The sequence below is a fragment of the Phyllobates terribilis genome, unplaced genomic scaffold (genome assembly GCF_046119375.1).
Source record: "Phyllobates terribilis strain yellow unplaced genomic scaffold, ASM4611937v1 Scaffold_4__5_contigs__length_816908805, whole genome shotgun sequence".
Taxonomy (NCBI): domain Eukaryota; kingdom Metazoa; phylum Chordata; class Amphibia; order Anura; family Dendrobatidae; genus Phyllobates; species Phyllobates terribilis.
The window spans coordinates 456,175,700-456,190,941 of record NW_027362764.1 but is presented as its reverse complement, the minus strand read 5'-3'; the positions used below and the strand labels follow the sequence as shown (position 1 = coordinate 456,190,941).

Sequence of the window (15,242 nt, the reverse complement as noted above, 5' to 3'; positions counted from 1 at the left end):
AGCCAGAAGAGTACAGTCAGTTTGGGAGGCCTACAACTCCGCCTGGCCAGGGGAGATCCCATCTGCTCAAGGACTGACCAGGCCCCGTTCGCTAGCAAGTACTCCGGGAGGGTCTATCGTTGTTACCAGTAAAGACCCTGAATTACACCGCACCGTCTCTGAGTGGTTCCTGCTACCCTCATCTTCCACGTCGGCTGCCCTGAGGCCATACCCCTCCCGTTGGGGGTTATACTATCACGCTGCACAATTCTACACCGGCCTCAGCGGTCTGCCCTGCAGCGGCAGCTCCATAGCTGCAAATCAACGGGTGGCGTAGTCGACACTCAAATAACATCTATCAAGACTGCCACACACTGAGTTGACTCCCTGGGCACGGATCGGGTCCCCGCCACTCGGAGACTACAACCCTCATCTGATCCGGTTCCGGGTAAGCCCCCGTGCGCGAGACGCTGCGCGACACAGCAGGCCCAGGGGCGCGTCATGTATACATGTATATATATATATATATATATATATATATATATATATATATATATATATACAGTTATATGAAAAAGTTTGGGCACCCCTATTAATCTTAAGCTTAATGTTTTATAAAAATTGGTGTTTTTGCAACAGCTATTTCAGTTTGATATATGTAATAACTGTTGGACACAGTAATGTTTCTGCCTTGAAATGAGGTTTATTGTACTAACAGAAAATGTGCAATCTGCATTCAAACAAAATTTGACAGGTGCATAAGTATGGGCACCCTTATGATTTTCTTGTTTTAAATACTCCTACCTACTTTATACTGACTTACTAAAGCACTTTTTTTGGTTTTGTAACCTCATTGAGCTTTGAACTTCATAGCCAGGTGTATGCAATCATGAGAAAAGCTACTTAAAGTGGCCACTTGCAAGTTGTTCTCCTGTTTGAATCTCCTCTGAAGAGTGGCATCATGGGCTCCTCAAAACAACTGTCAAATGATCTGAAAACAAAGACTATTCAACATAGTTGTTCAGGGGAAGGATACAAAAAGCTGTCTCAGAGATTTAACCTGTCAGTTTCCACTGTGAGGAACATAGTAAGGAAATGGAAGAACACAGGGACTGTTCTTGTTAAGGCCAGAAGTGGCAGGCCAAGAAAAACATCAGAAAGGCAGAGAAGAAGAATGGTGAGATCAGTCAAGGACAATCCTCAGACCACCTCCAGAGAGCTGCAGCATCAACTTGCTGCAGATGGTGTCACTGTGCATCGGTCAACTATACAACGCACTTTGCACAAGGAGAAGCTGTATGGGAGAGTGATGCGAAAGAAGCCGTTTCTGCAAGCACGCCACAAACAGAGTCGGCTGAGGTATGCAAAAGCACATTTGGAGAAGCCAATTTCTTTTTGGAAGAAGGTCCTGTGGACTGATGAAACCAAGATTGAGTTGTTTGGTCATACAAAAAGGAGTTATGCATGGCAGCAAAAAAACACAGCATTCCAAGAAAAACACTTGCTACCCACAGTAAAATTTGGTGGAGGTTCCATCATGCTTTGGGGTTGTGTGGCCAATGCCGGCACCAGGAATCTTGTTAAAGTTGAGGGACGCATGGATTCGACTCAGTATCAGCAGATTCTTGACAATAATGTTCAAGAATCAGTGACAAAGTTGAAGTTACGCAGGGGTTGGATCTTTCAGCAAGACAATGATCCAAAACACTGCTCCAAATCTACTCAGGCATTCATGCAGAGGAACAATTACAATGTTCTGGAATGGCCATCCCAGTCCCCAGACCTGAATATCATTGAACATCTGTGGGATCATTTGAAGAGGGCTGTCCATGCTCGGCGACCATCAAATTTAACTGAACTGGAATTGTTTTGTAAAGAAGAATGGTCAAAAATACCTTCATCCAGGATCCAGGAAATCATTTAAAGCTACAGGAAGCGACTAGAGGCTGTTATTTTTGCAAAAGGAGGATCGACTAAATATTAATGTCACTTTTCTGGTGAGGTGCCCATACTTATGCACCTGTCAAATTTTGTTTGAATGCAGATTGCACATTTTCTGTTAGTACAATAAACCTCATTTCAAGGTGAAACATTACTGTGTCCAACAGTTATTACATATATCAAACTGAAATAGCTGTTGCAAAAACACCAATTTTTATAAAACATTAAGCTTAAGATTAATAGGGGTGCCCAAACTTTTTCATACAACTGTATATATATATATATATATATATATATATATATATATATATATATATATATATATATATACTGTGTTCCAAATTCTTATGCAAATAATATTTTCTCAGATTCTCCCAAATTACCTATATGAATTGCAGTCATTGTAATTTTCCAGTCAAATAACTATTAGAGTACAATTGAAAGGTTTTTGTACAAACTGTCTATGATAACAGTATATTTTTAAAAAAATAAAAAACTCAAACTGCACTCAAAATGCATGTTCCAAATTATTATGCACATCAGAGTTTTCAACCGTTTCATTTTAATAAAGAACAAAAAAAAGGTCATTTTTGAAATTATAAGCATTAGCCGGTTATTACAAACTGAAATCAAACAGTTTTCAACTCAAAACTTTATTCTAGGTGATGTTACATTTGCACATAGGACCCCTTGTTCGAAAGGAGCTTCTGAACTCTCTCGTCCATTGAATTTGTCAGGTTTTGGATGGTTTCTGCTTCAATTGTTTTGCATGAGGACAGAATACCCTCCCAGAGCTGTTGCTTAGATGTGAACTGCCTCCCGCCATCATAGACACTCCTTTTGATGATGCTTCAGAGGTTCTCAATGGGGTTGAGGTCAGGGGAGCATGGGTGCCACACCATAAGTTTGTCCCCTTTTATGCCCATAGCAGCCAGAGATGCAGACATCTGGTCGTCTAATGGTTAGACGGAGACCTGGAGAGGCATTCAAGCCACAGTGTCTTGCACCCACTGTGAAATTTGGTGGAGGATCGGTGATGATCTGGGGATGCATCAGCAAGGCTGGAATTGGGCAGGTAAATCTTTGCGAAGGACAAATGAATCAAGCCGCATACAAGGTTATCCTTGAAAAACACTTGCTTCCTTCTGCTCAAGCAATGTTCCCCAACTATGAGGACTGTTTTTTCCAGCAGGACAATGCCCCGAGCCACACAGCTAGGTCAATCAGTGTGTGGATGAAGGAGCACCACATCAAGACCCTGTCATGGCCAGCCCAATCTTCAGACCTGAACCCCATTGAAAACCTCTGGAATGTAATCAAGAGGAAGATGGATAGTCACAAGCCATCAAACAAAGAAGAACTGCTTACATTTTTGTGCCAGGAGTGGCATAAGGTCACCCAAAAGCAGTGTGAAAGACTGGTGGAAAGCATGCCAAGACGCATGAAAGCTGTGATTAAAAATCATGGTTATTCCACCAAATATTGATTTCTGAACTCTTCCTGAGTTAAAACATGAGTATTGGTGTACCTAAATGAATAATAACTTGTTTTCTTTGCATTATTAGAGGTCTGAAAGCACTGTTTCTTTTTTATTATTTTGACGATTTCTCATTTGCTGCAAATACAGTACAGACCAAAAGTTTGGACACACCTTCTCATTTAAAGATTTTTCTTTATTTTCATGTCTATGAAAATTGTACATTCACACTGAAGGCATCAAATCTATGAATTGACACATGTGGAATTATATACTTAACAAAAAAGTGTGAAACAACTGAAAATATGTCTTATATTCTAGGTACTTCAAAGTAGCCACCTTTTGCTTTGATGACTGCTTTGCACACTCTTGGCATTCTCTTGATGAGCTTCAAGAGGTAGTCACCGGAAATGGTTTTCACTTCACAGGTGTGCCCTGTCAGGTTTAATAAGTGCGATTTCTTGCCTTATAAATGGGGTTGGGACCATCAGTTGTGTTGTGCAGAAGTCTGGTGGATACACAGCTGATAGTCCTACTGAGTAGACTGTCAGAATTTGTATAATGGCAAGAAAAAAGCAGCTAAGTAAAGAAAAACGAGTGGCCATCATTACTTTAAGAAATGAAGGTCAGTCAGTGCGAAAAATTGGGAAAACTTTGAAAGTGTCCCCAAGTGCAGTTGCAAAAACCATCAAGCGCTACAAAGAAACTGGCTCACATGAGGACCGCCCCAGGAAAGGAAGACCAAGAGTCACCTCTGCTTCTGAGGATAAGTTTATCCGAGTTAACAGCAGCTCAGATTAGAGACCAGGTCAATGCCACACAGAGTTCTAGCAGACACATCTCTACAACAACTGTTAAGAGGAGACTTTGTGCAGTAGGCCTTCATGGTAAAATAGCTGCTAGGAAACCACTGCTAAGGACAGGCAACAAGCAGAAGAGACTTGTTTGAGCTAAAGAACACAAGGAATGGACATTAGACCAGTGGAAATCTGTGCTTTGGTCTGATGAGTCCAAATTTGAGATCTTTGATTCCAACCACCGTGTCTTTGTGCGAAGCAGAAAAGGTGAACGGATGGACTCTACATGCCTGGTTCCCACTGTGAAGCATGGAGGAGGAGGTGTGATGGCGTGGGGGTGCTTTGCTGGTGACACTGTTGGGGATTTGTTAAAAATTGAAGGCATACTGAACCAGCATGGCTACCACAGCATCTTGCAGCGGCATGCTATTCCATCCGGTTTGCATTTAGTCGGACCATCATTTATTTTTCAACAGGACAATGACCCCAAACACACCTCCAGGCTGTGTAAGGGCTATTTGACCAAGAAGGAGAGTGATGGGGTGCTACGCCAGATGACCTGACCTCCACAGTCACCAGACCTGAACCCAATCGAGATGGTTTGGGGTGAGCTGGACCGCAGAGTGAAGGCAAAAGGGCCAACAAGTGCTAAGCATCTCTGGGAACTCCATCAAGATTGTTGGAAGACCATTTCTGGTGACTACCTCTTGAAGCTCATCAAGAGAATGCCAAGAGTGTGCAAAGCAGTCATCAAAGAAAAGGTGGCTACTTTGAAGAACCTAGAATATAAGACATATTTTCAGTTGTTTCACACTTTTTTGTTCTTTACATAATTCCACATGTGTTAATTCATAGTTTTGATGCCTTCAGTGTGAATGTACAATTTTCATAGTCAAGAAAATACAGAAAAATCTTTAAATGAGAAGGTGTGTCCAAACTTTAGGTCAGCACTGTAAATACAAAATTTTAGCTTTGAATTTCGGAGACATGTTGTCAGTAGTTTATAGAATAAAACAACAATATACATTTTACTCAAAAATATACCTATAAAAGGAAAAATCAGAGAAACTGAAAATTTTGCAGTGGTCTGTTAATTTTTGCCAGAGCTGTACATATGTACAGTATGTATTATATATGAAGAATGAAAAAACTGAAATGCGTCATATATATATATATATATATATATATATATATATATATATATATATATATATATATTATATTTATTTATTGCATAATTATATATTTCATCTCAATGATTACTGCTACAAGGATTTCTGCCGATTTCCAGACATGTGTGGATTTTTAATAACATTGGCATTGTTCGTACCCAAAGTTATACGTCTGTGGAAAAAATGGAATTTACATTAAATGGTTCAAAGAGTAAAGTATGCCTGTGTGACCAGCAAGTCATAGGAAAAACGAGGAACAGACACTTATGTGCACTTGGGTTATTATCTCTGCCTACAAAGGCAGCCCTAATGAGAACTAATTATCTACTCTTCTTTCCTTGCTGCAGTCTGGAAGATCAACGGATCTGATATGTGCGACTAGGTTTTCCCATTGTTCATCTGTGTTGCTACATTTTAACAACTGTCATCATAAGAGGAGATACACAGTTGTGAAAGCTTTGTCTTTGAACACTTTTATCAGCCCATTAAAAAAATCTTTCTTTGTACAATTTGCCATTGCCTTTTAATCTTTGATTACATGCTTCATTATCCCGACTTTTGACAGTTGGTTTTTTAACTTGTCGGTTTCCCCCTTCCTGTGGTTTTTAGTTTTTTTTTTTTCCTTTTTAATTGCCAAACCAATGTTTGTCACAAAGAATGACAAAGTTTGAGAAAAAAGTTAGCTGAATTTTATTTAATCTCAGAACCTTTATACAATTATCCCAGCGTTAATGGATATATTGCTGTCAGACGATTTATACAACTGAGTGATCTGCCCTTAAAGTGATGATATCAGCCCATTGTTATTATAGAATTACTGATGAATGTAAAATTAGCATAGATAGTATTAGAGATTATCTCTATATATGTTAGTGGCACACTGATGTCATTAGGGGGAGTTAACTGTCTTAAAGGGAACTTGTCAGTAAGCTCAACGCCCCAAAGCTGCATATATTGGCATGCAGGTTTTTGAAATGTAAATCCATCAACATCTTTATACCTTCTATCTGTTGCGGCATTGCTGAGTAATTACCATATCCATTCATATGCAAATAAGGAGGGAAGTGCTCTGGGAATTACAGAGCACCTAACAAGTGTCTGCCTCCCAAGGTTGTTGGCCAGCACCAGACTCTCTAGCTTGATTGATAGCTCACTGCCTGTGTAATGCCAGGTGCAAGGCAAGGAAATCAAACAATGAGCTATCAAACTAGAGAGTCTGGTGCTGGCCAGTGAAACCACCTTGGGAGGCAGAGACTTGTTAGGTGCTCTGTAATTCCCACAGCACTTTCCCTCCTTATTTGCATAACAATGGAAACACTAATTACACAGGAATGCAGCAACAGATAGAAAGTATAAAGTTGTTAGTGGATGTACATTTTAAAGAACTGCATGCTGATATATGTGGTTTTGGGGGAAGAAGATTGATCTTACTTACAGATTCATTGAAAAAAATTTTTGGAGCAAATAGCGTCAAAGGTATTTAAAGGTACATGTCTTTTAATAAATTTGGTGCACTTTAAACTGAGTGATAAGGACTTATTCAAATGACCTTATAGCATCTATGTTATGGCCACAAATCCCGATTGTGAGTCTCCTGACCTTAAAGGGAACCTGTCACCAGTTCTGTGACATAGCAGTTAAAAATATCATCTTATTCAGCGTCTGTGCTGCATTCCCTAAATCATTATATAACCCCCTGACTCACCCTGTATACTCACGAAAAAACTTTTTAATGTCTCCTGCGCAGTAAGGTAATGTTCTTGGTCCAGACCGATGGGCGTGGTTTTGGGCCTCTCCATCCCTCCCCCGGCTGCTGCTTGCCATCTTCCTTCTTTAATTGAAGTGAAGGACCCCTCACTTCATCCACATTGCTGTGCGAAATCTTGCACCTGCACAGTATGCTTAGCCCAACTGCGGGCAAAGCCGAAAACATAAGTGCGCCTGCGCCCACAGTAGGGCAAAGCATACTGCGCAGACGCGAGACGAGGTATTTCTGCGCAGGCGTGAGATTTCACAAGGCGATGTGGATGATGCGAGGCATCATTCATGTCAATTAAAGGAGGACGGCGAGCAGCAGCCGGGGGAGGGATGGAGAGGCCCGAAACCACACCCACTGGACTGGACCGAGAACATTGCCATACAGCGCGGGAGACACGAAAAAGGTTTTTCGGGGGCATACAGCGGGAGTCAGGGGGTTATATAAGGATTTAGGGAATGCAGCGCAGATGCTGAATAAGGTGATATTTTTATCTGTCATGACACAAAACTGGTGACAGGCTCCCTTTAACTAATAGGATTACATATGCTTATGAGGCAGTTTAAATCAGAAGACTCGGGGTCAGGCCTGCAATTGGGCCTGAAGGGTATGTGCCCACGTTATACCCGCATACTGTTTGAACAAGATTCCTCAAGAAAATGTCAGTGGTATTTTTCCTGAAGCATCTTTGATGACTTTTCATTCGTTTTTGCTTTACTGCCAGAGGCTATTTTTACATTTTATATATAAAATATTGTTGGCTTCCAAGCAGAAGCCGCCTGAAAAAAATGATCAGGTCACTTCCTTTAGAAGCTTCACTGCTTAACGTTTGTTAAGCGCTTTTTCAGGTGGGTTCCAGGCACAATCTACCTGAAAAAGACACCGTGTGCACATACCCTAACACTGACCATAAAATACGACCATGTTATGGACACGTAAATAACCCCCCTAAGAATGAATCTTGTCAGAAAAGTCATACTCTGAGGAGTTTTTTGGGGGTAGGAAGAAGAACATATGGCAAGTTTTTTTTTTATACTCAAAACGCTCCCTTCTCAAAAAATGTACACGTCTAAAAAAAAAATTGTTGTATAGCCGTCATCCTTTTATTTGTAGATGGCGCCCATTACAGAAGATATTTGGGAGAAATCATTAAATAATTTACTTGTGGAAAAAAGTTGCAAGTTTTGGTCCACATTGATTCTGTGTAATAGTTTTCACAGAATTACCTTTATGCCATTCTTGGCTGTTTTTTAAAAAGTCGATGGGGTTTAGCGGTAGGGGACATTGACATCAAATGTCCTGCACATTTACAATACTTTATGCCAGAAATTGGTATGAATTGTAATTGAAATCTACACCGGCTATTATTTCACTTTGTGGTATATGGACAGCCCAAGTAGTGCCAAATGTAATAAGAGGCGTGCACCAAGTTTGGTGTGCTTTACTAGAGCGGGCTCCAGATTAGACTAGCATATGAAACGCTATTCTTGATAAATTTTGCCCACTGTCTTTGACAAATGAGATGTAAATAACTTCTCTGTAGTTCTATCATACATATGTATGTATGTCTAGAAATAATAAGAACGCATGTAGCGCAGACTCTTCTACCTTGGTCTTTATGTGATAAGTTTACTTAATTGAGATCTTCATAGTCATAGTCATAAAGCAAATACCAATCCTCCGAACAGATAGAATTTCCATTTGCTTGTACATATAAAAGAACAGTGGCCACACTTACCCACTTCTGACATTTCTGGCACAGTGGCAGTGTAAACTTCCTTGGTAAATTTTGGCTCATTGTCATTAATATCATGAAGCTTTATGACAAACTCAGATACAGGCTCAACAGCTATATTTGTTATTTTGTTCACCGCTTGGGCACGTAATGTATACGATGACTTTTCTTCTCTGTCCAGACGTTTTGTTGCATGAATGTCGCCAGTTTTTTCATCGATCACAAATATATCTCCAGCTCCATCTCCAGAGAGAACATATTTTAATAATCCATCGTCATGATCCTGGTCTGAGTGTAGCTGGAATAAAAGACACATATTATTAGTATTCAGGGCCATTTTGCACTATGCACCGAATTGTTTTATTGCAAGCGATTAAGGAATGTCTGCTTATAATTAGTGTATTGTGTTCTGTATTTACACTCTATGCAGAGAATACAAAATATATCAAGAATTGATAGACTGGGAAATAATTAGGACTACTCCATAATCATCAGGAGACGGCTTTCTTTAGTCTGTAGCAGGCTTTTATTCCAAAACATCTTTTCAATGACATCCATTGTTGCACAATTACAATTTTTGTGTATTTATTATGGCTACTCTCACATTAGAAGAGCTCTGCTAGCACAATATTAGAATAATTTTTTTTTAACAAAGAGGCTGGATATTCTAGGTCTAAGCCTATTAGACACATCATAAACAGGATAAAAAAAAAGAAAAACCTTCATACAGATCCCCACAAGGCATTATGAAGACCAGACAGATATTGTGCCTCTGTTAGATGTTGTGACACAGGCTCAAAATGGCTACCTCGGACAGACGTGGCACAAGCCACTCTGTCTGGCATATTCCAGAGAAACCTCGTCCTTCACCCTTGTACAGGAATCTGGTCTTATAATGGGGTCCAGTGGATTGCTTCCACGGAAGGGCTGCTGTCCAGAAGAGCAAATCAGAGGCAGGAAGGGTTGCCAAGCAGGGTCAAAGCCAAGAGCTCACATCAGGAACAGAATCGCAAAAGAAGAGGATAGTCAAAATTCACTCCCAGGTCAGAAAACAGGAGGATTCAGGAAAACACCACAAGCAGGGACAGGAGCACAAGTTAGGTAGCAAAACTGACTGACTGGAAGTGGACGTCAGAGACCCAGAGGTTTAAATAGCAGGCAGCCCCATCCAGGGCTCTCAGAAAGGAGCAATTAAAACCAGACAATTAATCCCATAGCTCCCTGATCTCATGGCACCAAAAGTCCCAGGAATAAATCAGGACTGATGCTGTTAAGCATCACCTGCAACAAAGGAACGGCGCCGTCTAGTGGCCGAAGCAGATACCTGCACAGATGTTACAGCCACACTATTTAATTTACTCCTGATGGAAACAATCATTTTGGCCTCTTATAGCCCCCATATAGATTAGACATATTAGGCTAATGATGGCCAAAAAGCCAATATCGGTGGGCTCAACTGACAGCATAAAGTATATGGGGGCCACCCGTCACTCTACTCTGACAGGTGATGTCGGGGCAAAAATTGGAAGCTGGCACGTTTAGGCAGGCTGCGCTGCGGGAATGAAGAGGCTTGGGATTCCAAGACGGTTTTTATTAATACCAATGCGTTTTTGCGCCGGACCGGCGCCTTTCTCAAGGTATAAAAACCAAATTAACAGGACACAACAACTGAGGGCTTTAAGTAGGAGAAAATGGCTCCAAAAAGCATAAGGGACGCCCCTAAAAGGGGAGGGGGAGGAAGCGGGGGGAAAGAAAAAGAAAGAAAAAAAAAAAGAAGAACCATTTTCTCCAGCCACGGGGCATCAGCAGCAGTGGCTTTTGATGCATTTATAGGTGTTCTGGCCGCACACAACACCTTTAGGTGACTGCTACCATTGATTATACCTACCCCTTGCCAGACAGTATTGTCCTATTTTGTGTGCACTTTTGTCTCTCTCCAGAGCTTCTCAGGTGATGGCGGGGGACATAGGAGTTTTGCATGTCTGATTTCAGACTGACGATCCTTTTAGACCCAGGAGACGTGAGTTGATCAGTCAAAATTTAAATTTGTCTGCTTGTGCAGAATTTCCCAGGAAATTTGTTTTTTTACAGAAGTTATTCACTGAGAATTTAATGTCCCTGTTATGCATTGGAGTATTTCCAGACCCAAGGGCACGATAAATGTAATTTGTGAAAAAAAAAAAGAAAAAATCTTATACTCACCTTACTGCTCACCTCTCCAGCCCTTCGGCTTCCCACCGTCACCCGTCTGATACTGTTCGCATCTTCTGATCACTGCCCTCATGCTGAAATCCCAGGCCTTTCACGTAAGGTAGGGACTTTTGGCTCCGATGCGACCCAGGAAGGTGCTGAGCAAGTGCCCAGATGGTCATAACGTCATGATGTAACGACGTGTGCCATGACATTACTCATGCATATGCAGAACCTAGGAATTTCAGTGCAAGCGGCATTGATCAGAAGATGCAGCGAGGTTCGGACACATGATGGTGAGGAGCAGAGGGACTTGAGAGGTGAGTATAAAAATTATTTAATTTTTTAACAATTTGATGGCCCTTTACGTTTTAGAAACATAGAGGCCAGAAAAAGGCATTTTGACTCCACGTGGAAGCGAATTACAAAAAAAATCTGCATTTTGGCGAATGTGGACTTTTATAAAATTCAAAGTAGATTTCCATTCTACTCGAATATATTCACTCATCTCTGGTTCTCGGTAAGATAAGCTGCCGCTAGAGCAGGAGTTTGTCAGTGGCTCTCTTGTAGACCAGTAACGCTCAGCAGAATGAGTGCTCCTGTATATGGAGGAGTTGAGAGAGATAACTATTTGCTGAATGTTCAACTGAACCATCATTCTGCCAACAGCTATCTAATGTGTACAGGGCCCCTTACGCACAGTGGGTGCCAATAAAATTAGCATTCTACTATATCATACCCTCAATTATTATGCTTGTTGGCTTAAGGTGACTTTTTGGAATAAGGTGTCATATGTGAAGATGAGGAATAACACTATTTTTGACTACCACATGACTAGTATCCTGTATTATTTTGCAGTTAACCAGCCTGCAGGCTATAGGTACTAAACACTACAGCATCTATTTTTGTGTGCTCTTCCTCGCTTCATCTTCACTTTCCCCTCTGCATAGTGTGACTGTTATAGACAGCAGCTACAAGTGCTTCTCACTAAATTAGAACATCAAAAAGTTAATTTATTTCAGTTCTTCAATACAAAAAGTGAAACTCATATATTGTATAGAGTCATTACAAACAGAGTGATCTATTTCAAGTGTTTATTTCTGTCAATGTTGATGATTACGGCTTACAGCCAATGAAAACACAAAGGTCATTATCTCAGTAAATTAGAATACTTTATAACAGATTGAAAAATGTTTTTAAAATCTGAAATGTTGGCCTACTGAAATGTATGTTCAGTAAATGCTCTCAATACTTGGTCGGGGCTCCTTTTGCATCAATTACTGCATCAATGCGGCGTGGCATGGAGGCGATCAGCCTGTGGCACTGCTGAGTTGTTATGGAAGTCCAGGTTGCTTTGATAGCAGCCTTCAGCTCGTCTGCATTGTTGGGTCTGGTGTCTCTCATCTTCCGCTTGAAGATTCTCTATGGGGTTAAAAGGTCAGGCGAGTTTGCTGGCCAATCAAGCACAGTGATACTGTTGTTTTTGAACCAGGTATTGGTACTTTTGGCAGTGTGGACAGGTGCCAAGTCCTGCTGGAGAATGACATTTCCATCTCCAAAAAGATTGTCGGCAGAGGGAAGCATGAAGTGCTCTAAAATTTCCTGGTAGACGGCTGCGCTGACTTTGGTCTTGATTAAACCCAGTGGTCCTACACCAGCAGATGACATGGCTCCCCAAACCATCACTGATTGTGGAAACTTCACACTAGACCTCAAGCAGCTTGGATTGTGTGACTCTCCGATCTTCCTCCAGACTCTGGAACCTTGATTTCCAAATGAAAGGCAAAATTTACTTTCATCCGAAAACAACACCTTGGACCACTGAGCAACAGTCCAGGTCTTTTTCTCCCTGGCCCAGGTAAGAGGCTTCTGGCATTGTCTATTGGTCATGAATGGCTTCACACAAGGAATGCGACACTTGTAGCCCATGTCCTGGATACATCTGTGTGTGGTGGCTCTTGAAGCAATGACTCCAGCAGCAGTCCACTCCTTGTAAATCTCCCCCAAATTTTTGAATGGCCTTTTCTTAACAATCCTTTCAAGGCTGCGGTTATCCCGGTTGCTTGTGCACTTTTTTCTACCACACTTTTTCCTTCCACTCAACTTTCCATTAATATGCTTGGATACAGCACTCTGTGAACAGCCAGCTTCTTTAGCAATGACCTTTTGTGGCTTACCCTCCTTGTGGAGTGTGTCAATGACTGCCTGCTGGACATCTGTCAAGTCAGCAGTCTTCCCCATGATTGTGGAGCCTACTGAAACAGACTAAGGGACCTTTTTAAACACATTGGAAGCCTTTGCATGTGTTTTTTGTTAATTACTCTAATTTACTGAGATAATGACTTTTGTGTTTTCATTGGCTGTAAGCCATAATCATCAACATTAACAGAAATAAAAACTTGAAATAGATCACTCTGTTTGTAATGACTCTATATAATATACGAGTTTCACTTTTGTATTGAAGAACTGAAATAAATCAACTTTTTGATGATATTCTAATTTAGTGAGAAGCACTTGTATAATCTGATGCCTCAATCAAGACAGAATTAAAAATAGTTTTGAGAAGATAAGACACTTTTTGTGGATCAAATTTCAGACTGGTACAGCCAATCAAACTAGCTTGACCTGTGTCCTCTGCTGGGGACCAACCAAAGGAGAGCACAAAAGGCAATAGCTATTCTGCATTAAATGCATTCTGCCAAACATGATGATACAAATAGGCGGCTTTCTGGTACTAGAAGACTAAGAGGATACTTTACTATGATGTTAGCACTATGATTAACAATCTCAAAAAGAAGTTTAGAGGCTGTGACCTCTGGTAAAGGTAGGAGTATATGAAAACACCTCTTGCTAAATGTGTTACATAGGTATGAGTATATCTCCCATCTCCAATTGGGCAGCCATTTCAGCTTCCACCTCCTCAAGCAGTACAAAGGCTAGAAATAATATGACTTAATAATAATAATAATAAAGAAGGTAAAGAAGTTTTTTGAGACTTATAAGCTGATGACCTATCCATAGGATAGGTTATTATACCAGACTGGTGGTAGACTGTTTGCAGGTCCTGGGGTGGCCAGAAGTAAACAGTGTATGGAGCTGGGACACTACAGCTCTGTAGACTGTGTAGTAACCATCCCATATTCAGATACTGTGGCTCAGTTCCTATTTACTTCAATGCGATGGACTCTTCCCCGCCCTCAATAGCAACCTGAGTTCCCATATCTATATAGAAAGCCTACATTGACTGTTACTACATTGCTGTATGAGTAGCTTTTACTATCACCTACTGTCCCCTTCCCTTGAAGATTATACGCCAGTTAGCCATTAAAAAAGCCACATTTTCTATACTTGTTTGTCTTATGTTATGTAATGTACTTAAACCAAAGCCCTGGACTGGATCGTGCTTCATAAAATAAAATAATAATAGAAAACTGTACAGAAATTGATAACTACAGAAACGTCCCTGTAATGGGCAAATAGTGGGGTTTACATTATTGCGTTGGGGACAGTTTTACACTGGATAAGAAACCGAGTGTCTGAACCCAGACTTAATCAGTGACTGATAGAATACAGTTGACTTTCACAATTAGGCTATTTATTTAGATTTTGCAGTATATCGATTGGGCAATGACATTAGGGCACCTTTCAAGTCTACAAGGGTTAAACAAGACTCTAAATAGCTCCCTTTGATTTTCTCCTTTCCATTGACTGCTGCAGCTGATGTTATTTGTTTTCTCAATAATAAACTACCAGAGGTCACAGTCCCTGTCACAAAATCTATGGACAGTATATCCCCTAATTCCACCCTATTCAATCTCTCTAAAGGTGCATAATCAATTTCCCTGCTTCTGTGCAAATAAAAGTTGTAAGACGCTCCACGGCTTTGCTTCTTTTATTTTTGCAACAATAGCAGAAACAATCATTTCATAAAGTCTCCAAGACGGAGACAATCAATATATGGACGGTAGGGATGGGATTTCAGATAAAATATGTCTCTCTTTCTCCGTCTCACATCAGCACTTTCCCATCTTCAGCTGAATCCCCGATACAAAAGTGCAAAAAAAAGGTCTCCATCATATTTTAGTCCTAGGACGTAACGCATATTAAGAATATTTGTTAATTAAGCATTGATTGCTGAGGCCTTCAGTTTAGGCAATATATGTGGAAGGAGGAGAAGGCGCTATCTGCACTTTAC

At 40.7% G+C, this 15,242-nt stretch overlaps 1 protein-coding gene across 2 annotated transcripts in view; it reads right to left on the bottom strand.

The window, feature by feature from the left end:
* Positions 1-15,242, bottom strand: part of LOC141265487 (cadherin-6-like) — a 343,088-nt gene that overhangs the window by 95,158 nt on the left and 232,688 nt on the right. For both annotated transcript variants that reach the window (XM_073678638.1, XM_073678639.1), the window contains one exon: positions 8,861-9,155. In XM_073678638.1, the coding sequence (XP_073534739.1) occupies positions 8,861-9,155 (295 nt within the window). The remainder of the gene's footprint in view (positions 1-8,860; positions 9,156-15,242) is intronic.